Here is a 23,666-nt window from a genome sequence, read left to right as displayed (position 1 = left end):
TATGTTTAGCTGTGCTAGGTAGCACCTTCCGTGCAGCAGCAGAGGTGCTAACAACTTGTGTAGGTGGCGTTTTAACAGCTGGCTAGCAAGGCGAAAACAAGGCTATCACACGTCCTGGGGATTTGAATTAAAGTGACATTCTTTACTTTTGTAGCTACGTGTTGTTTTGCTAGCTCGCTAGCAATTGGTTTGATTTTTAAAGACTAGCCGTGTGATTTTTTTACTGTATGGACAAAAGTGTGTGGATACATGAGATTCATATATTCCTTTTGAACATCTCATTCCACATTGAGTCTTTATGTGCTGTTATTATAACCTCCGTTCTTCTGGGAAGATGTCCCACTAGATTTTGTGGAGATTTGTGTGAGATTTATTCAGCCACAAGGGTGTTAGTAAAAACAGGTACTGATGTAGGAGACCTGGGGTGCAGTCAGCGTTCCAGTTCAATAGGATTCAGGTCAGAGCTCAATAGCAGGAGATCTTCCTCTCCATTCAATGTAAAGCATATCTTCATGGAGCTGGCTTTGTTTAAAGGGGCATTGTCGTGCTGGAATAGGTTTGGTTCTTCTAGTTGAATGAAGGAAAAATGTTATGCTAGCACATCAAAAGACCCCTATATAATTGTGTGTATCCAAACTCTGTGGAAAAAGTTTGAGGAAGAACCACAACTGACTGAAAAAGTCAGGTTTACTGATCCTTTTTTCCATATAGTGTAGCTACTTTGGTGTTTTCTAAGGTAAAGTTTTCACCTGGTCTTATTAGAGTGTTCAGAATGGCGGCTAGTTTTTGTGTAAAAGCAGTATTTTATCTCTGAGGTGAAGAAGAAAAAAATTATGTCTGAAAGCTACCTTTGGGGATCTTAAGCCTAAGCCAGGTTACATTCCATCCCTTTTTTTAAAAACCACTGGGATTCCTTGCATGCATACCATATGGATGTTGGAATATCTCCAAGTCTGTGGTAGTCCCCTATTCCATTATTACAATTTTTCCTAAGAGGATGAGAATATATTTGAGCGAGAGATTAACAATGAATAAGAGCATATCGCCGGCCATATGTTCAGCTCGTCCCCCCGTGGAGGCTCGGTGCTGATGAGGAAGGATCAGGATCGTCACTGCTGTAGATTGGCACCATTCAGAGAGAGATAACACGTGCTACGATGCAGAATCCATGCTCTTTTATTCATTCGGTCATTCTTTCAGAGAATAGGAATTTCTCAGAGTTCCTCGCAAATGATCGGTTTCAACGTGAAACGTTCCTCAGCTTGGTTTGTGGAACGTTCAGCTACTGGTGATAGTGCATATAGAAGTTGATTACCTTTTCTGAATGTTGTAATGGTGCAATGTAATAATAACCATTCAATCCAGTGTCAACAGTCCTTTCTTGGTACCTTATCAAGATTGGCATCATCAGGACCTATTGGTACTTATGCAACCAATGTTTTTTCTTTGGTACTGTATGTTCTTTTGACAATTATTTTTTATTTAAAGTTAAACCAGGGTTTGTTTTGTCTAGATTCAATATTTTGTTTTGTGCTCCCTGTCAGGAAGCCTTTTCGTCAGTCATTTGGTTTGTGAACAAATCGCAATTGACACTTAATTTCACATTTTGCTTAACCTCCAGATGTCTAGCAAGATGAAACAAAGTACAGTCCTGTTTTCGTGTGTCCAAATAGTTGTTTTTTTAAGGTGTGGCCAAAGAATTGGGACACCCGACCTTTCCAGTCATATGTGGTTCTTCCTCAAAATGTTACCACGAAGTCATACTCCCTTCATTTAAAACAGGAGACCCAAACCTGTTCCAGCATGACAATGTCCTCATGCACAAAGCCATGGTTTGGAGTGGAAGACCTGCTATAAATCTCCAACCCTACTGAACACCTTTGGGATGAATTGGAGCAATGGGTGCATCTATATCAGTATCTGACTTTGTGGCTGAATGAGCACAAATCTCCATTAGCACACTCAAAAATCTTCATCTTCCCAGAAGAGTGGAGGTTTTAATAACAGCAAATGGGGACCAAGTGGGGAATGGGATGTTCAAATCTCATCCTCAGGTGTCCACACACTTGTTGATTTTAAGGTCACAGTTTTAAGCTACACAGCAAAATGATTGTAGATGCTAATTCTCAATGATAGCCGTTGACTTTCGGGCGACATGAGCCACAGCGAGCGTTTCTGACCAGATATGGTTGTGTCCATTTGGTTGTTGTGGTTGTGTGTTAATGTGGTTGTGTCCATGCAAATGTGAAGCAACTTTGTATAGAGACAACCATTAGGAAGCAAGACGCCTTGTCAACAGTAGACACGCTAGTTACGCCTCTTTGGGTGTAATCATGGTACCATCGTAGTAAAGTTTGGTGTATTATGAATGATCATTTATCCTTGCATTTTTCCAGCCATTCAGCGTGGTTCATCTGAATACTAAGTGAACATCTACAGTACATATTAAAGGAAGAATTGCTAGGATTACAAGAGGGAACTCCACCCTTCTTACCCAGCAGAAAAAAGGTATAAAGGGTAAAGACAAACCTCTCCAACAAACAAACAAACCATGCTTCTTAAAGTGGGGAGCACCAATCAGGAGGGAGCAGCAATCAGCCTGCAGGAGCCAATCGGATAACGTTTCCAACCATTTGGATGTAACAATCAGAATGGCTGAGAATTCGAAATGCGTGTGCACCACGGTTTTCTCGGTTTATCTCGGTTTTCAGGAAAGGCCATATTTGTGCGAGTAGATGAGCAGGAAAGTTTATAACCCTGCGTCCAGGACTCATTGACAGCCTCGTAATCCAGACATAATCCAGAGCTGGGTTTAATCTAAGAAGTGGGACACAGGAAATGTGGGAAAAATGAACAGACACACGGTGACAGCAGGAAGCAGGAAGCTGGCAGGCTGCTTAATTATTTACAGTCATGCTCGAAACGTGCATATGTTTCCAAATATAGCATGTAAGTGTGTGTGTGTGTGTGTGTGTGTGTGTGTGTGTCACTATTCTCCTTGAGAAAAGTGAGTGTGTGTATAGTAAACATTCTCTTCACACATATGCTTTTGTCGGGATGCCGTTTTGACATTTATAGCAAAGCAGAAAGAGATGTTATCCGCTCTTCTTTCACACACACACACACACACACACACACACACACACACACACACACACACACACACACATACAGTATTTATTGTCCACAGGTCTTCTACAGGTCAGTGTTTTTGGATGCTTAATTTTCCAGGAACAAAGAGGATCCACTTTTTATAAACACACCACTCACATGAACCAGTACACAAAAAAATCTCCCAGCATGCACCAGAGCCTGTCATTAGACTCGCTCGTCACGTCACATCCAGAAGCATGCGTTTCATTTTATACCACATGGATCAGTCTGTTAGGAGAGATCTCTGTTTATTAAAGAGCAGCGTACGGAACTTTTTATCCGTTTTTGGTTACGTTTGATGTTGCGTGATGTCCAAAGGTCAAGTTAGCACTTAATCCAGGGGACTTTCATTTGAAGTATTACGCAATCTAGTTATTGGATTTTGTATAAAAACACTTTTCATTCTGACCAATCAGAGGAGAAATCTAATCAACGCAGTGGCGTAAACCAGGGGTGTTTTTTTTCTTGTCCCAGGATCGGAGCAGGATGTACGACAGTCTGAACATGCACTCGCTGGAGAGTTCTCTGATCGACATCATCCGGGCCGAGCAGGATCCTCTGAAAGGTAAGACTCGTTTCCTGCTTCCTGCTGTGATCGAACATTCGAAAACATATGTGGTAGAACATTTCGTAAGGAATAAGTTCAATATGCCTGGGACATTTCTGTGGCATCTCAGGTGCTGCAAAACAAGAAGAAATAACAAACATCTAACCCAAAATGCTATTTTGCACATTTGCCACCGTACACTATATGGACAAAAATATTGGCACCTGACTTTTCCAGCCATACGTGTTTCTTCCCCAAACTGTTACCACAAACCTGCAGGCACACAATTGTATTGAACGTCTTTGGATGCTGTAGAATTCCATTTTCCCACAAACTCAGCTCCATGAAGATATGCTTTTCATGGTTTGGAGTGAAAGATCTCCTTCTATAGCACGCCAATCCTATTGAACACCTCTGGGATGAATGTGAACACTGACTCCACCCCAGGCCTCCTCACCTTCTCACCTACATCAGTACCTGACTTTACTAACACCCTCTTAGCTGAAGGAAATCTCCACAAAATCTAGTGGAACATCTTACCAGAAGAGTGGAGAATGTTAGAACAGAAAATGGGGGCTGAATGTGGAATGGAATTTTCAGAAAGGAGCACATACCAATCTTACGGTCAAGTGTCCACAAACATTTGTCTGTAAATTCAATTTAAAAGTTGTTTTTGAGTACTGACTTACACTGATTGGATCACTGGATGTGGTAATAAATGAATAAAGGAAGTTAAGGAAGATCACATGGCTTTACTTGCATCCATGTGAACTTAAATATTTGTCTGGACCAGGAAGATCCTGGCTACAAGCCTTTTAGTGTGTGTGTGTGTATGTGTGTGTGTGTGTGTGTGTGTGTGTGTGTGTGTGTTTGTGTGTGTGTGGTTCAGTTCTCTGTGTGTGGCATAGTGTGACAGTTCTCACTCTTTGTGTATTTTAAATGGCAGGAATTTGTCTAGTCCTTAGTCCTTAATAATTTATATTATTAATTATCCACATGAACACTATATGGACAAGGTTATGGACACCTGACCATGAGATTCTGTGGTTTTTGATTTCCACATTGAGTTCTTATTTGCTGTTTTAATATTTTCCAGTCTTCTGAGATGTTCCACTAGATTTAGTGGATTTTTTTATCATTTACTGATGTAAGTGAGGTGACGAGGCCAATTCAACCATAGAGGTTGAGGTCAGAGCTCTACTGCAGGAGATTTTTCACTCCGACCCATGTAAAGCAGATCTTCATTGTGATGCTGGAACAGGTTTGGGTCTCCTTGTTTGTGGTAACAGTTCGTAGAAGGAGCACACATGGCTGGAAAAGTCAGGTGTCCCAATACTTTTGCCCATTAAGTGGCTTGCAGTTTGTCATGTCAAAAAAAACTTCTCAATTGAGGCATCATAGCAGTGTGTCATTTAGCTGTGTGTGTGTGTGTGTGTGTGTGTGTGTGTGTGTGTGTGTGTGTGTGTTTGTACATGTGCGTTTCTCTCTCGTGTTCAGGCCGCATGGGATGCCCACATCCTGGCGCCGATGGCCTGCTCATGCTCAATGGTAATTACATCAGCCAATCGCATTTCTCTGTGCTCCTTCCCTTCCACCTCATCACGTGTAACCCGATCTTTCTGCATTTACACCGGTATCTGTTTACGCTCCCCGATCGAGCGCTGTAGCTTCACACAGTTGTATGACGTTAGCAGCATTAGGAGACGTATTAGATGATAATACTTCTTTTAACGATTCTTTTGAGTCCGGATTTACATTCCTCACTCCGGTTCTCTTTATCGGAATATCGCACTGAATGATATATTGACGTGTTTCTGGGGTTCAACCGTTTTTTTACTGCTCGGTCGTGCTGTAAAATTTAATTCAATGAAGACAGAGAGTTAAAATGTCTGTCTCGGGACAAGTTCTGAATGTTAACTTGAGGAATAACTCAAATTTAAAAAAAAAATGTATAAAAATAAATAAATAAATAAATTTAAGAAAACATTTTCCTCACAGAATACATTTTCAAACAAAAGCGAGAAAAAAGCGAACGCTAACCGACTTGCAAACAAAAGCATACCAGTGAGTGCAAGCGAAATACTTTGAAAAATCAACCATGGAAATGAGAGATAACCATTAAGGTACAACTAAAGAAAGTGAACGGAAGTTTACAAAATGAACAATCGGAAGAAAGGGTCAAAAAACAGGAGGCAAAAGCGAACCCGCGAAGCTAACCGCGAGCTAACTCGAGAGCAACGGGCAAACAAAAAACGTCAACAAGTGAATGAAAGGAAAGCAACTTGTGTGAACAAAAATCACAAAAAAAAAAAAATCACCCAGTGAACAAAAGCAAACTGGGAAATGGATGGAATGCAGGGCTAACAAAACAAAAGCACAACAGCCAAAAAAAACCTCAGTGAACAGAAGCAAACGAGTGAAGGAACGCTGAAGAAGAAAACATAACAAACAAACAAGCAAAACCAAGGCCATGAGGAAGGGAAAGGTTAATAAGTTAACGTAGCAAACCAGGACACGAAAGCAAACAAACGAAAATTAAAGGCAGCAAGTAAACGTTTTTATCTTCATTTAGATCAAAAGAGCATCAAAGAATTATGAATTGATTTCTGAAAGAAATTTTTCTCTCTATAACATTGTTTGAATACAGAAGCAAACCAGTGAATGGAAGCAAAACCTAAAAAGGATGAACCACATCGACAGTGTTTTTCGTTCGGCTCTGTTTGATTTAGCAGGTTGGAAGTCCGTCAAACAAAAGTGCTCATTGGAATATTAGACCATTCCCACGTATACTATCTGGACAAAAGTATTGGGACTCCTGTCTTTTCCAAACTGTTGCCAGAACTTCATGTGGTATTGTGAAATTTTGCTTTTGTTTGAACATGTCCACGCAAAGCCAGCTCCATGAAGCTTTACATGGGTGGAAGTGTGTGGAAGATCTTCTGCTACAGAGCATATTGATCTCCTATGAGATAAATGTAAACACTGACTGCACCCCAGGCCTCCTCACCTCACCTACATCAGCACCTGACCTTTGTGGCTGAATGTATCTCACACAAATCTCCACAAAATGTACATCTTACCAGAATAGTGGAGGTTATTATAACAGCAAATCGGGACAAAATGTGGAATGGGATGTTCACAGATCAGTCGATTCAGTGAATGCCGCTGTATTTTAAAGATTTTATTCTCACACATTTTTACTCCATATGGTTTCAGAAAGTTTGGACGAGTCGGTTCGGTTGCAGGGACACATTTAAAAAACACTTTTTATAGCATGGCCTTATCACTCGCAGCCACCTGGGGCCAATGTGGAGGACTATCCAAAGGGCAAATGTTGAACTGAGGGGGTGTCCAAAAAGCTTTCCACCATTTAGAATTCATCATATACTCTTCTGGTTGAATCATAGTTCTGTCTGAGGGAGAAATACAACAATCAAATCGAGCAGAAATCGAATTAGGGTAAAGTGCCTCTTCTTTATCGGACACGCCCGGCACAGACATGGGCTTTGTGGATCCCGTGGGGTCTCTCTAAAGTCTGAAAACCCTCAATGTGATTAAACTGGTGTACTGGCCATCATTTATCAGCCATCTTGGTTTACAGGATCAGATCTCACCGTCCATCCTGCAGAAATAGAGCGATCGATATGGCTGCTTACTTTAGTGTGTAAAGTCTCAACAATGGAAATGTGTGTTTGGAATATTCACAGATGTCGCATTTATGAAATTGATCGAATCATGGAAATGATTTGGCGTAATGTTTTATTTCTTTTCCTCTCAGGAATATATATTTTTTATTGAATTCATTACACAAACCCAACAAAAGCATGTAAAATAAATTAGACTGGTGAAGAAAATCTAAATGAGCGAACCAAAGCAGGCCGGTGAAGGAGAGCAGGCGAATGAATGAAAGAAGACTTGTGAAGAAAAGCTGAAAGAACAAAAGGAACACACAGTGAAGAAAAGCTGAATGAACCAACAAAACAGATCGGTGAAGACAAGCTAAACGAGCGAACGAAAACAGATTGGTGAAGAAAAGTTAAACGAGTGAACGAAAGCAGATTAGTGAAGAAAAGCTAAACGAGTGAACGAAAGCAGATCGGTGAAGAAAAGCTAAACGAGTGAACGAAACCAGATCACTGAAGAAAAGCTAAACGAGTGAACGAAAGCAGACCGGTGAAGAAAAGCTAAACGAGCGAACGAAAGCAAACCAGGGAAGAAAAGCTAAACGATTGAACAAAAGCGGATCGGTAAATAAAAGCTAAATGAGGGAACGAAAGCAAACCAGTGAGGAAAAGCTAAACAAGCAAACAAAAGCAGATCAATAAAGAAAAGCTAAACAAGCGAATGAAAGCAGATCAGTGAAGAAAAGCTAAATGAGCGAAAGAAAGCGAAATGCGAACAAGGTAGCGAAGGCAAACAAAGTTTGGTTTCAACAACAAATAAAATTCTAATTATCATGCAGGATGATGAGGATCATGATTAGATTCTGTCTCCTATACTATTTAGTAAAAGCAAACCGGTGAAATGGGAAAGCTAAATTTGTTAGCTTAGACTTTTACCACATTCTGTCGATTATTTACATTTTAACGGCTGTCACTGACTACTGAAACAGGTTTATTCAGTTCCTGGTTGGTTTTTAGGTCATGGCTCATGATTTTACCTCAGACCCTGAAGAAAAAATAGAACATTCCAGAGAACCAAGGATCAAGAATTGACTACCGAAAGAAAAATCTTAAGAACTTCTGTATTTTTGTGTGACCGGTTAAGGAAATTCTGTGGCAGCCAATCAGCTTTCTCAGTCAGTCCAAACAATCCCTGTCCATTTATAGCTGCAGGGGAGCACGAAGCAGAACGTCTCCTGCTTCAGCTGAGACCGACTCGCTTTCAAAAAGCCGCCTGATCGTCCGATACCATCTGTATTTTTAGCACTTTGCTTTACGCTGTCGTGTTTTTCATGTCAGCAACAGCTGCTCGGTTTCGTTCCTAACGAGAGATCCTGTGTGTGTGTGTGTGTGTGTGTGTGTGTGTGTGTGTGTGTGTGTGTTTGTGTGTTTGTGTTTATGTGTTTCAATCTATTTCGGAAAATCAAACAAACGAATGCGAAAATGAAGTAAGATTAAGGAAAATCCCTAAATAGCTACTTTTATAATAAATATGAGTTTATTAGGTTTTTTTCTCTTAGTGTAAAATCAAACCATGTTATAGTGACACACAACTACACACAGCTAACACAACAAAATATCAGCCCTGAGTCGGTCACACTTAGTTGAATATGAAGGTATAGCTCATGTTTCTTGGAAGAGGTTTTCTTTCAAGGTTGCAGCACATGACTGAGGAGGTCACATGACTCGTCAGAGTTCAGGCAAGGTCATGTGACCGGGCTGCATGATGTCTGCTCATGTGACTAGCTTGAAGCGGGTGAAGGGTTCCTGAGTGTCCTTCAAACTTCAAATGGGAGTTTTTCTGGAATATTCTGAGAGCATTAGATTAAATATGAAATATAAAATATAAGGTTTTGGTGAACCTGCGCTTGATCTAGTTTTAGATCCATGTTAATGATTGACAGGAGCAGAACCTCAAGTGGTCTTCTGTTGTAGCTCAGTATCAATATTCTCTCTCTCTTTCTCTCTCTCTTTTTAAATCTTTTTAAAACTCTTTTTAAAACTAGCTATTTATTTGTTTATTTATCTATCTGTCTGTCTCTCTCTGACTGTCTCTCTCTCTCGCCTCTCTCTCTCTCTCTCTCTCTCTCTCTCTCTCTCTCTCTCTCTAAAACTAGATATCTAGCTATTTATTTGTTTATTTATCTATCTGTCTGTCTCTCTGACTCGCTCTCTCTCTCTCTCTCTCTCTCTCTCTCTCTCTCTAAATAGATAGCTAGCTATTTAATTGTTTATTTATTTACCTGTCTGTCTGTCTCTCAGACTGTCTGTTTCTCTCTCTCTCTCTCTCTCTCTCTCTCTCTCTCTCTCTGTCTTTTCCTCTCTCTTGCTAAAACTATATAGCTAGCTATTTATTTGTTTATTTATCTATCTATCTCCATCTGACAGTCTGTTATTCTCTCTGTCTTTCTCTCTCTCTAGCTCTTTTTCTGTCTATCTATCCATCTATATATCTGTCTCTCTCTTTTTCATACTCTTTCTTTCTGTCTATCTAATGCTCTCTTTCACCCACATCTATTGATCTGCCTGTCTGTCTGTCTCGATGATCTATCTATCTATCTATCTGTCTGTCCGTCTGTCTGTCTGTCTGTCTGTCTGTCTGTCTGTCTGTCTGTCTTTGCTCTGTTATCTCTCCCAGTGGATGTTTTCAGTTTTTCTCATCATTCTGCTTAAACAAACAGGCGTGTCCGTGTATTTTTGTAGAAATACAGTAAAGAATGAACAGATACTCAGGATGTGGTGAGGTTTATGGAAGGAGTCTCCGTGTTCAGTCACTCATTTTCCTTTCATGGGAAACGTCTTCCATCTTCAGTTACACACCCAGCTGCATTCTTTTTCGATAGACTGTAGGAGAGGCGCACGGCGTAACGACTGCTGTTGAGTGACACAGTGTGAAGCGTAACCATGAACAGATAAAGATAAACCGCAACGTGCTGCGCAGTAGCTAATCTAAGCACGTGAAATTCCTCGGGGTGGTACTGCGTTCCTCGTGTAATCCTGTCATTGATTATTTTCATACGATAGCTGTAATTACATGAGTCGGCAAGACGTCAGTTACGTCTGTGCCGAAAGTATTGGCACCTCTATAGTCCCTGTTTCTTCATTTAGTAATTTGGAACGGGGTATGATGCCAGGCTTTGTCGCACCGAGCTTGCGTTTCTGTCGAATGCGAGTCAATGGAGCAAAGCATGTGCTCTTTTTGTCAAACGGATGGACAGATTCGGAAAGTAGAGAATTCTGGGAATTTTGGAGAGCTTTCAGTACTAATGTATATCAACTGATATAAGCAGAGTTCACACTTTTCAGTTTCAGAATCTTTTTCTTCGTTCGTATGATATGATTCCGAAACTTTTGACACAAACGCAATTCCGTACTGTATTATGGAAATATTGAACACGTGATCTTATGAGCATCTAATTTAAGTGGAAAGTCGAGTGTCACTCACATCACAGCTCTTTCTGCTCTGTTCTGTTCACATGCAGCAAGGAGCTACGGCAGACGGCGAGGTAAATTCCACTTCCTGCACTATAAACGTCTACCATAGTTCTCCCACGTGTCACGTCTGTGCTGGATTTACCAACGCTCACGTGTAAATGCTCCTCCGCCTTAACCTGGCTTTCAATACACCAACAGCGATTGTGTGGATAGAATCAACAATCCAACCAATCAGAAGTCTTTTTAGTATATGTGACATTTAACGTGATATGTTGGTAAATTTGTTTGTCTAGACGTATTTCCTACACGATATATACAAAAGTATTGGGACACCTGACTCTTGAGGCTGAATGAAATCTCGCACAAATCTCCACATAATCTAGTGGAACGCCTTCCCAGAAGCGTGGAGATTATTATAACAGCAAATGGTGTCTGGAATGAGAAAAGCACAGACGGTCAGGTGTCTGCAAACTTTTGTCTAAATATATATATATATTGTATGTCGGATGAGTGACAAATAAATGCTAAATCCCACGTTTAAAACGGCTCTTCTTTCTCCATAGGACGCTCCTCGCTCTTTCCAATTGACGACGGTCTCCTTGACGATGGCCACGGTAACCAGGGAGTTTTGGGCTCGTCCGGTTATCCGCATCAGAACGGCGAGCGCATCGAGAGATTCTCACGGAAAGTGTTTGTGGGCGGCCTGCCACCCGACATAGACGAAGGTGACTTTAGAGAGTGTTTTATGAAGAATTGTTTTTATTTAATTAAATCTTTATTTATTGATCGATTGATTGGTTGATTGCAGATGAGATCACCTCCAGTTTCCGGCGCTTTGGTCACCTGGTTGTCGATTGGCCACACAAGGCCGAGAGCAAATCCTACTTTCCTCCTAAAGGTAATCAAGACTATAATTGTCTGTCTGTCTGTCTATCTATCTATCTATCTATCTATCTATCTATCTATCTATCTATCTATCTATCTGTCTATCTGTCTATCTATCTATCTATCTACAATAGGTTTTGTCACATATACATTACAGCAGAGTGAAATTTTTTCTTCGCATATCCCAGTATGATACGGTGCCCCTGGAGAACAGAGGGTTAAGGGTCTTGCTCAAGGGCCCAAAAGTGGCAGCTTGGCGATACGACTTGAACCCCTGACCTTCTGATCAGTAACCTGATCAGCACCTTAACCACTGAGCTACCACTCCCCTCAACTGTCTGTCTGTATGTCTGTCTGTTCGCTAGCCCTGTGTCTCGTATTAGCTATGCCTAATGCACGTGGCTCTGATTGTCTCTCTTTTCTCAGCTTGGTATCACTTTGCTTCTCTCCCACAGGCGTCTCTCTGGTCTTTATGGTGGTTTGTCCATTTGAACAACAAATTGCAGTTATCACAGGAACCCAGGTGTTTAACCTACAGTCTCCATTCAGAGCTATTCAGTGTTTAAACAGGGCACACCTGGGCAGCATGAAACATCTGTCAGCCACATGATCTGCTACATTTGATTGCCTGCAGAAAATGTTTGTTCAGAGGTGGCATGTAGTAATAAATATCAGGGCGTAGAAGCTGAAATTCTGATCCGTCTGCTCACCTTCTCCCAATCGTTTGATCTCAAACCCAAGTAGCAAAACTAGAAGAATCCGTCTTGCCTTTTCGAAAAGACTCGCCATATATTCAGCCTTCACATTCACACACACACACACACACACACACACACACACACACACACACACACGAGCGCTATATTTACAGCCTCTGAAGGACAGCTTGTTCTTTTTGTTCTCTCTCCAAGGTTACGCCTTTCTGCTTTTCCAAGAAGAGAGCTCGGTGCAGGCGCTGATCGAAGCCTGTCTCGAGGAGGGTGGCAAACTCTACCTGTGTGTCTCCAGCCCTACCATCAAAGACAAGCCCGTGAGTCAGAACGTCAATGTCCTCAAGTGGTTTTTTTTTAAATATACCCTGGGAATCAATCTTCAGGGCTCAGCATCACTAGAATAAATTAGATCACAACATTGGTTTCCTATAAATCAGCACACTGAACTGATTCACCTGACATTTGACTGAAATTGAATTTTTTTGTTTTTTGGGTAATGATATCAATTCTGATATGAATTATTATGATGATAACGATTTTAACTCTTTTATGTTTCAATGTAACGATTTCAATGTAAATTGTTCCTGTACTTAAGTAGCCTTTTCACGTATCTGTACTTTACTAAAGTGTTTCCTTTTCTGGAGACTTTTACTGTAACTTCACTCCATTTCAAAGTCAAATAATTTTTTACTCAAATACATTTTGCGAAATGACTTGTTTTTTTTTTTTTTATTCACGAGGATAAAAACGTAACTGGTCAAACACGTAGCGAGTCACCAATCAGGGTCGAGCGCACGCTGTGTTTTAAACGTGTTTTGTTTAACGCTTAGTGTATCTACTGATCACCAACATACAGTTCAGCATCAGTTTAACAGCATTTAGAGATGAAGAAATGATGAAGAAACTCCAGACTCGAACTCGCCGCAACGCACGTGACCTCATCGGCGGGATTTTTTTGGAAATAGTTTCGGGCTCGTGATAATTTGAATAAATATCAATCGGTGTTATTAATATCAGTGTGCTGAGAGTCACATAAACTGAGGTGATTAAGTAGAGTCTTACATTAGAGTTATAATAAATCATAGTACTTTGGATACTTAAGTACATTTGAAGGCAAAAACTTTCGTACTTTTACTCAAGTTTATAATAACTTTTTACTTTTTATAGTTTTTCCTGGAGTCATATTTGACTTTAACTACATGGTTTGTCTGCTTTGTCCACCCCTGAGTATAACACATGTAGTAACACAGTATTTAAAGCAGTAACACATCCGTATTGAGAAACATAATCATTGCACCACAACAACTCCGGGCCTTTAGATAAAACTGATAAACGTGTGAAATCGGCTCGTTCTGGTCACAAGTTTCTCAGACCCAGATGAGTTTTTATGTTTTATTTCTTTGATTAAATTCAGCATTTGTTATACGAATGCACTCCAGTAGTAATAGAGGAAATTAACACACTTCAGTCCACACTCAATAATCAGAAAAGAGTGTAATGGCACCACTTTTTTATATTTTATTTCCACTTCTCTGAATAAGTGAATCATGGTATTGATCGCCAGTGTAAAGCTTCATTCCTCCTGCGTAATAAGTCGCTCGTGTTAGGAAACGTTCCAAACCCGAATAGAACAGGAATAGAGGTCTGCGTTTAGTTATGATGTACGTGTGTGTGGGGGTGTGTGTTTTTCGTTTGGAATTCATCGCTGTCCGTCGTCTTGCGTCCTTTTAGGTTCAGATTCGCCCATGGAACCTGAGCGACAGCGATTTCGTGATGGACGGCTCGCAGCCTCTCGACCCACGCAAGACCATCTTCGTTGGAGGAGTGCCCCGCCCTCTGAGAGCAGGTACCATCTTTAAATACTTCAAGATGGTTTGCTAGAGAGCCCGAAGAATGCAGTTATTGACTAGTGATATTGATTACCGTCACTCCTTTTTTTTTTTTTTTTTGCGTGACCACAAACACTTTTTTTTTAACCTACTAATCTGCTAAATTTGATTTTTTAATTCTGTATAAATCTGATAGTACCACATTTTTTTGAATGTGGTACCTGAAATGTGGTACCTGAAATGATGTGTGATATCCTGTCGAAATCTGCTCTCACAGTGCCCCCTGGTGGCACTTTCAAACAGTACAATACGTAGGCTTTTGTTGTGGTTGAGTTCACAGTATTAGTATTTAAACGAGAAGCCTGAAAATGCTTAAGTAACAGTACCTCAAGACATTACTCTTGAAACATACTCACACTAAATATATACAGCATTTACATGTTTATTTTCATAACATCCCAAAGAAAACTGTTCATTCATAAAATTTACCCCTCCAATATTTTGTCGTGAATAACAAAATGGCGAAACGTCTCTCTTCACTCTGCAGTGGAGCTGGCTATGATTATGGACCGCCTGTACGGTGGCGTGTGTTACGCCGGGATTGACACCGACCCCGAGCTGAAGTACCCGAAAGGAGCGGGCCGAGTGGCGTTCTCCAATCAGCAGAGTTACATCGCCGCCATCAGCGCCCGATTCGTCCAGCTGCAGCACGGAGACATCGACAAACGGGTATGAGAGCCAATCAGAGCTCACCCTCGTATACACACGAGTGTTTATAGAGCAGGCTGAATTCTGTTCACTAGAAGAGTTTTCGAGCACCTCCTGCGCCAGATTTCCAAAAACGGCGTCAAAAGAGGGCGCTGTCCACAGGAGCCAAATCTTAGGGCCACATCGAAGCTAACGATGATGTCATTGCAGTTTTTATTTTTACTGAAATAGAAGAGCTGTGATGTTAACCAGGTTGACCGTCTCATGCAGGTGGAGGTGAAGCCCTACGTTCTGGACGATCAGCTGTGTGACGAGTGCCAGGGCGCTCGCTGCGGCGGCAAGTTCGCGCCCTTCTTCTGCGCCAACGTGACGTGCCTGCAGTACTACTGCGAGTTCTGCTGGGCCAACATCCACTCACGCGCTGGCCGAGAGTTCCACAAGCCGCTGGTCAAAGAGGGAGCCGACCGTCCGCGCCAGATCCACTTCCGCTGGAACTAAGGAGCGACGGCGAAGCGCTCGCCGAGGCTACCAGTATAGAGCACCTAACAGTATACAATATATAGAGATCTATGGAAATATTCTTTAAATATCTTTATCTTTTGTAGCAGCCACAAACACTACACGCCTCATTCGTTTCACCAAATCACACACCGTTGCTCCTCCACCGTACCCTCAGTCTCTACATCTCAGGCTTTTGTGGTACTTTTGCTGTCTTTTTTTTTGTTTGTTTTTAAGAGATTTAAAAAAAAAGATTTGTATGGGTTTTTTTTTTATTATTATTATTTTTATACGTCATATTTATCACGTAGAGAATGAGAATGTCTTTCGCATGAGAGAGGGCAGTTGTCTGTCTGTCCGCCCGTCTGTCTGCTGCTAACCCCCCTGATACTCCCCAACCCCACCCCCTTTTGTGGGCAAAGTGCACAATTGTGTCTGGATAAACACTTGATCTTGTAATCCTGGGGAACCCCCTGATGAAATAGATGCCTGCTGAGTTTCTTTACCAAAGGTAGCGAAAGAACACAATTCTCACCTTCATTTTGTAAAATTGTGAGAATTCAATTCGTTACGCAAAATTGTTTTAAACGTGGTCAATCAGCCAAAATCGCAACAGCTCCAGAATTGATTTGGCTCCGCCTCCCAAAGCTTAAAAGCGTAAAGGTGGCCAATCGATAAATCAAATATTGTTTTTGATGGGTTTCGTCCCCCTAATACACTCCAGTCAGTGATTGCAGTGTTTAATTCCGTAAAGGACGGCACGCACGTATCATTCGCTTATGTTTACATACAAATATATCACTTATTGCATTATATGGAAAAAAGTTGGACACCTGACAGTCAGATTGATATGTGCTTCTTGAACATTCCTTTCCACATTGAGCCCCCATTTGCCTATTTAGACCCCCACTCTTCTGGGAAGATGTTCCACTAGATTTTGTCAAAATTTTCAGGCAGTTTTTAAATTCAGGTACTGATGTAGATAAGAAGGTGAGGAGGCCTGGGGTGCAGTCAGCGTCAATTCATCCCATAAGTTTAAAGCTCTGTAGCAGGAGATCTTCCACTCCAACCCATATAAAGGAATATCTTGATGGAGCTGGATTTCTGCACGTCATGCTGGAACAGGTTTTGGTCTCCTAATTCTAGTGAAGGAAACATTTCATTCCATCGCATCTAAAGACATCCTATAGCAATTTCTGAAAGAAGCACATATGGCTGATACTTTTACTTGTGTCCATATTTTGTAAGTCATTCCCTGATACACCATTAAGCAAAATCGGAAAATCAAATGATTAGATAATTCTGTAGAGCTGTGGCTAAAACTGAAACGTATAAATTTGGCTGATCGACTTCATTTACGGCAAACGAAAAAACGTCAAACCTTCACGTTTTGTTCTCCGACCTGTTCCTTCAGGTCGAATCTGAAGATATTGAGCTAATCTCTATTTTCGACCCACATCAAGACTAATACCTCACACCTGCGTATCTGGTTTTGAGCTACGTCTATGTATGTATACGCTTTGCTGCTAAGACGTAAAGTTTTGATATCTAATGGCACCCGAAATCGTGACCGATTACAATCGAAATGCAGCACGTGCTTTCACACAGCCGTGGAGGAATGGAATGTGAAAATGTGTGTGTTTGTACGAGTGTGTGTGTGTGTGCGCGTGTGTGCATGGATATGCGTGGTAGGCTTCTAGACAAGTTTCTCAAAAAGGCACCTAAGATTCATTTTATTGATCACTACATAGCATGAGAGAATCAACATCCATATTAGGATCTCGATTCCAACATGATCTCACCAACAGTGAGAATGGAGAAATATTCCGCTGAAGAAAAATGACTACAAAATACAAAAAAAAAACTTTGCATGCTTCAATATGGTAATTCGTTTACACAAATAGCGTAATTAGCGTGTCCGTTTAGCTCAGTGTAGTGATAAAGCAGTGTGTCGTCCCGTCCCGTGATCTCGTACGTCTTTGTCTGTGTGTGTGTTTATTCACGTTTTTTTCTTTTCATTTAAAAATAACAAAGATATCGTAACATTATAATAATTCCACTTACAGCGCCTGCTACTCTCAAGTCTACTGTCGCTAGCTGAAAATTCTGTATAATCACCCAATCATGCTAGTTTTATTTTTACCTCGTCGTCTCAAACCGAAGAATCTTCAGGAAGAAAACTAGCATAACAGAACTAGCGTGTTCAGTATCTACCCAATGAATTCTGAGTCGAGTTTATGCTTTAAAAAAAGTAAAGCTAGCATTTTCAGTAGCTAGCAGATTTTTTTTACCACAGCAAAATTGCTTACTTGTTTGAAATGCTAGTTTTTCATCATTTCATGCTAACATAAAGATCTTTACATCGTTTTTTTGTTGGCGGAGTAAATTTGATTCGAAATTTCAAATTGTTCAGAAGATAAAATATTATAACTAGCATGTTCAGTGGCTAGCTGTTTTAATTTTCACCAAAAATTCTACATGCTAACGTAAAGATTGTCGAGTAAACTTAATTCAGTGACTATTGGGTCAAAATTGTAAATCTTAGAAAGATATAATGCTGTTACTAGCATGTTCAGTAGCTAGCAGATCTTTTTTCACCTCAGCAAATAAGCTAATCTGTCAGAAATGCAAATTTTCTTTCTGATTTTATACTAAACATTTAAGGCTCATTGAGAAAACTTGTTTGTTGAAGCAGTAAACTTGACACAGTGAATATTGGTTTAAGATCCTGAAGATAAAACGTCCTACTAACATATACAGTTGCTAGCAGAGGATTTTTACCACACAAATGTATCCAAAATGCTATTTTTTTCTTCAGAATGCATGTAACACTGTGGATGAGACTTTGGTGTTGAGCAGGAACTGAATCAACTGACTGATTTAGCAGTTGAGTCAAAAATAAGAATTACTATAATTAATAATAAGACTTGTTCACTAGCTAGCTGATTGTCCAGCTAGCATGCTACGTAGCATGAAGGACATACGATATAACTGATTTTTTTGCTACGTTTGATTACACACACATTTGTAAGCATTATGCAGAGGTGCCACCATTTTACATGTTAGCATTTTTACACAGTTTGACTCCTTTGCTACGTGAAAAAACGGGGTTTTTCTTTCTTACGGCGAAGTTTAGGACTCGACGTTTTCTAACTGGTCCTTGTCAAATAAAAAAAAAAACCAACTTTTATTATTAAACATTTATATATATTTTTTCCTGCTAGAATTTTCTTGTTAGCAATGTTGACGCCTCTGCATTACGTTCAAAAACCAAGAATTCAGTAACATCCTTTATCTGTGAGACAACACTGTGTGACAAAAAAAATACAACTATCAAAGATCAGAAGCCGGCGTGCTAGCATGCCGTTAATTGTTTCGGATCGCTAGCTAAGCATCGGTTCCAGCTAGCTAGGAGAGGCGTGTTGAGGTGACATTTGTCTTTTAATTACGGCATTTGGCAGACGCACTTATCCTGAATGAATTACCATAATCAAGTGAGCAGTTGAAGATTAAGGGGCCTTGCTCAGGGGCCCAGGAGTGGCATCGTAATTGAGCTGACATTTGAATTCACAACCTTTTGACCAGAAGTCCAACATCTTTACTACTGAGCTACCGCTTTCCCGGCGATAGATTTTGTCTCTCTGACAAAAAAATAAGAGATGAACTACTGATTACTGAAGCGAATGGACCCAAACGCAGGATATTGTTAATTTTTCTTTCTCTTTTTATTTTTTTCGCAACCTAATCGATCTGTAGCGTAGCGGTCCACCCAGGCGTAGTTGTCACGTCTCTCTGTAAATGAAGTGCAGCCCTGTGGAAAGTGTTAGGGACAATCTGCGTGTAAGCAAAGCCCGGGCGAGTTCGCCCTTTTTTCTGTACTTTACTTGGTTTTTTTTGCGCATTTTGTATTTATTGCAAAGTATTTATTCACGTCCGTCGTTTCGATCACGTGCACTACTACCCTCGAACGTCTCTAGCACATCGATCTTAACGGATGGATATCGAAGTCTACTGTACACCAACACACACACACAAAAAATGTAAAAGAAAAAAAGATTTTTGCTGACTACCTTTTTTTTTTTTAACTATAACAAAATATTTAATGTTTATTCGTGCTAACTTATTTCATAAAAGCTTCGGACATCATTGAATATATTTATATATGGAACGTAAACAACGGTCGAAGAGAAAGAAGAATAGTAATGTAAAGGACGAATGTCCCAAAGTCCACGAAGGAAACGTTTCCCGACGACGTCGTATAGCGTCCCGTAATCCCTTTAACACTCTGCTGTCGCTGGAGTTTGTGCTCAGTACTGTGTCCTGTTCTCTCTGTGTTTTGGTGTTTTTACTTTTTTTATTTTATTTTGTCTTTTGTACAAAAGTCGTATTTATTTCTATTTTTGTAGATTGGATTGTATTTTTCTATTTCACTTATTCTTTATTTTTCCCTCATTATCATTTACGATTCAGCAGGATTTTGGTGGAAATACTTATATATATACATATATATGTGTGTGTGTGTGTGTGTGTATATATATATATATATATATATATATATATATATATATATATATATATATATATATATATATAAATCAAACCACCCATGCAATTATGTGTATAGTCATAGATTGGTTAATATATAGTTGCTTTTTGGACATATTAATGTGATTAAATTAAAATTAATATATTCAGTTGTTATATTATTTGAAGGGTTGTTTTTTATTATTATTACTATTATTATTATAATCATAATTTTTTTTTTTTTTTTTTTTTAATGGAAAACACTTGATCCCCAGACCCCCTACCCCCCACCTCACTAACGTGCAGAAACTTGAACACACTTTGAAAGGCTGACTAACCTCGGATCTGTGTTGTGTCGTGCAATACTGTTTCTAACGTTTGTATAAAAGAAAAGCGAGAACTGCAGTGTATACCTTTTTAACGCAGATTTTATTTTTGTCATTGCCTCTTTTGCAGAATTCCCGATTCACGGTTGTCATTTTTTTACGGTCGGATAAAAAAAAAAAAAAAAAAAAAAAAAAAGACGAAACTTTTTTTTTTTCATCGCGACTATTTTTAAAAAAAAGAAATAATAACCCAGATCTCTTTGTACTGATGTAAATGATTGTAGTTTATTTTGGATAGCGTTTTTTTTTTGCTAAGAAAAAAAACAAAAAAACAAAAGGAGATTTTTTTCCACGCATTTCTATTTAATTTCAACTTGTTTGATCGATTTTATTATTATTATTATTATTATTATTATTATTATTTCACTTTAATGGTGGGTGAAAATACTTTTTTTCATATGTCATTAACCTTGTTTTGTATTTTTATGTGGAAAATATATAAATATCTAATTTTATGATGCGAATTGCTAAGATGTTATTCATTTGAATTATTTTTCAAGCTGAGATCTTTGTAATATTGTTAACGTTACTAGTTTTTAAATCAGAGTTTGTGTACAGGATCTGCTCGAGCGGTTTATGAAGTGTTTTGCGGATTGTAATTATTACTGAACGGATTCTTTGATATGCAAAAAAATTAATATGATGTTAATTTTTATTTTGGATTTTATTATTGTTTTGTTATTATTTTATTTAAACGGGGTGTTGATTATAAACTTTATTTTGTATTTCAGTTTCATGAATAAAGAGACGTTCTGTTGGGATACAGCTGGAGTCTATATAATTTATGAGTATAGAAAATTACATTAAATAAAAATATATAATAATATAAATAGAGCCACTAGGTGGCGATAAAAAAAATTCGATACAATGTTAATAATACTGTGTAATAAATGAAATACCAACATCGTCAGTCAAAAATGTTGGAGTTACGATGAAACCAAAACAGCACAACAGAGGTTCACAATCAAAATTGTGTACACGAGTAAGAATCAATCGATCTGTATTGTAATTATACGCATCTCTGTATTTCCGTATCGTCCTGACATAATTTCAGTTTTTAGAAATTCTTTTCCACACATTCATCCAAAATTCAACTCAGCTGAGCAAAAGCTCTCAGTGTCTATCATTTGGTATCAATAATCGCTAAACTACCAAAGCTGTGAATCTGAAGACCAGAGTCTGGAAGCAATAAAATTCCTCTCAGATTTTTATTTAGGGATGATGTGTTCCTGGCTGCAGAACTGAAATGATTACACACATCCAATCACTTCAGATGATATGTGAGTAGCTATCAGACCTCTGAGTGAAGAGTGATATATAATAACCGAGAATTTCAGTGTCTGTCCAAAACGTTCAGTCTGTGTCCAGCTCTCATGTTGCTGCCAGACTTTTAAAGGGATCCGTATTATATTTGAATGCGTTTTCCTGAATCCTGAGAACAAGACTATTTGTCTCATTATATATATTACAGCACAGCAAAATTCATCTTCGGATATCCAAGCTTGGGGTCATAGTGCAGAGTCAGCTATAATACAGCGCCCCTAGAGGGGAAAGGGTTAGGGGCCTTGCTCAAGGGCCCAACAGTGGCAGCTTAGCAGCCTAGAATGGACCTTCTGTTTAGTAATCCAGAGCCATAACACGGAGCTCTTAGCATTAACCATAACACACTACTGGTTCAACACAGAGGACATTACATTTACAATGGTTTTACATTGAAATAAACTAATAATTCAATTTATTTATAAGATCTCTAGAAGTCTTGTTTGTTTAATGTACTTGTCAGGCTTAAACTATTTTCATTTATGTAGTCGAGCCAAATCTAAAGTCAGGACGAAACTTTTTAGATTCATTTTTCACTTAGTAAAACAGAAATCAGGATGAATGATTACCTCCGCGTCATTAAATCGTTTTTGCTGCCATCTAGTGGTGCTTCTGTCACACAGCAAGACTCGTTCCACAGTCCTCAGTTGCCTGTCCATTAAGAGTGACAGGTCCATGAAGCTGCAGCAAGCAGATAACACTCCTGAGCCAGGCTATAATCGAGATTAAAGGAGAGATACACTCTGAGATAAAGGAGAGATACACTCTGGAAAATATGACTCCAGTTAAAGTAAAAGTGCCGTCTTATAAACATTCAAATGTAGTATGATTGATTATGGCTATAATGTTCCCATTATCATTTTTTTGTCATAAGACTCTTCACTAATGTGACTCTCAGCACACTGATCTATTAATAGAACGATAGTAATGACTCAAACACTGATTGATTTCTATTAAAATGATCATAAGCCCAAAAATTGTTCTGCTTGCTCTTGAACCGATGCCGAACTGTATGTGCTCCACCCTGATTGGTGGTTTGCTGCTTGCTGTTTGATCGGTTACGTTTTTTTATTCTCATAAATAAAAACGAAACGACTGATTTTGTAAAATATTTGACTTTATTTAAAATGTAGTGAAGTTACAGTAAAAGTCTCTGGGAATAGAAACACTTCAGTAAAGTCCAGATACGTGAAAAAGCTTCTAAACCAATGACATTTACTTTGGTTCCTGATTGTATTTTACGTAGAATCGAGAGTTATTGTAGCTCAACTCTCATGTACACTTATCATAAAGAAACACACTGTAGACTGTAGAGGGTTCCGATTTTTCAGTATTCCCAAGAGACCCAAGAAATCTAGCATTCCAGCAACTTCTAGGAACATGACTTGGTTTTCTACAAAGAAGACATGAAACCAACAACCAGTGCAATAAAAAAAACCTTTTCAGAAGATTGGTGTTAGATTTCTGGCTCACAAGACCACCAACGAGCAGAACATTAGAACATTATGACCACCTGCCTAACATTGTGTTGGTCCCAAAACACTCCTAACTCATCAAACATCAACAGCAAGAACGTCTTCAGCAATTTGAGCTACAGGAGCTCGTCTGTTGGATCGGACCACCTGGGCCTTAGACTTCTATAAAGGATTTTTACTTTTCCATAAGACGAAGAACTTTTCTCCATCTTCGGGCCCTCGTCTTGCGGATTCACCGAGACAGGTTTCTCAGCCCTGGCTCCGGCGCTGAGAATAAATCCTACGTTCCTGAGAGAGCTGGACCTAAATAAGAATTTCCCATGAAGACGGTGATGGAGCAGCTGTTTGCAGCTGGAGGACGGTCCACCTGCGCTCTTCGAAAAAAGCTGGGCATCGGTTTCTGTTCTGCAGCTGTGTAAATTGGTGGCCAGAGTAGCTTTTTATATAAATCAAACCGGAACAAGCAGGAGAAAGAAAACACAAGACTACAGAGTGCAAACATACGTCAATCCTCTGGTACAGTTTTTGGTT

The 23,666-nt window shown here is 39.5% G+C and overlaps 1 protein-coding gene across 4 annotated transcripts in view; it reads left to right on the top strand.

Moving 5' to 3' along the window:
• cpeb2 (cytoplasmic polyadenylation element binding protein 2) overlaps nucleotides 1-21,101 on the top strand; it is a 28,675-nt gene extending 7,574 nt beyond the window's left edge. Inside the window, exons 3-11 of one of the 4 annotated variants that reach the window (XM_046869280.1) lie at nucleotides 3,628-3,718; nucleotides 5,198-5,248; nucleotides 10,845-10,868; nucleotides 11,361-11,522; nucleotides 11,606-11,695; nucleotides 12,594-12,712; nucleotides 14,127-14,241; nucleotides 14,772-14,953; nucleotides 15,203-21,101. In XM_046869280.1, coding sequence (XP_046725236.1) covers nucleotides 3,628-3,718; nucleotides 5,198-5,248; nucleotides 10,845-10,868; nucleotides 11,361-11,522; nucleotides 11,606-11,695; nucleotides 12,594-12,712; nucleotides 14,127-14,241; nucleotides 14,772-14,953; nucleotides 15,203-15,430 — 1,062 coding nt within the window. In that variant the 3' untranslated portion in view covers nucleotides 15,431-21,101. The remainder of the gene's footprint in view (nucleotides 1-3,627; nucleotides 3,719-5,197; nucleotides 5,249-10,844; nucleotides 10,869-11,360; nucleotides 11,523-11,605; nucleotides 11,696-12,593; nucleotides 12,713-14,126; nucleotides 14,242-14,771; nucleotides 14,954-15,202) is intronic. The other 3 variants (XM_046869282.1, XM_046869281.1, XM_046869283.1) reach the window with 3 other exon arrangements.
• The last annotated feature ends 2,565 nt before the right edge of the window (nucleotides 21,102-23,666 follow it).

This window comes from Silurus meridionalis, chromosome 16 (assembly GCF_014805685.1).
Source record: "Silurus meridionalis isolate SWU-2019-XX chromosome 16, ASM1480568v1, whole genome shotgun sequence".
In the NCBI taxonomy this organism is placed as follows: domain Eukaryota; kingdom Metazoa; phylum Chordata; class Actinopteri; order Siluriformes; family Siluridae; genus Silurus; species Silurus meridionalis.
Note: the sequence above shows the minus strand (reverse complement) of the source record. Positions and strands in the feature narration are given on the sequence as shown.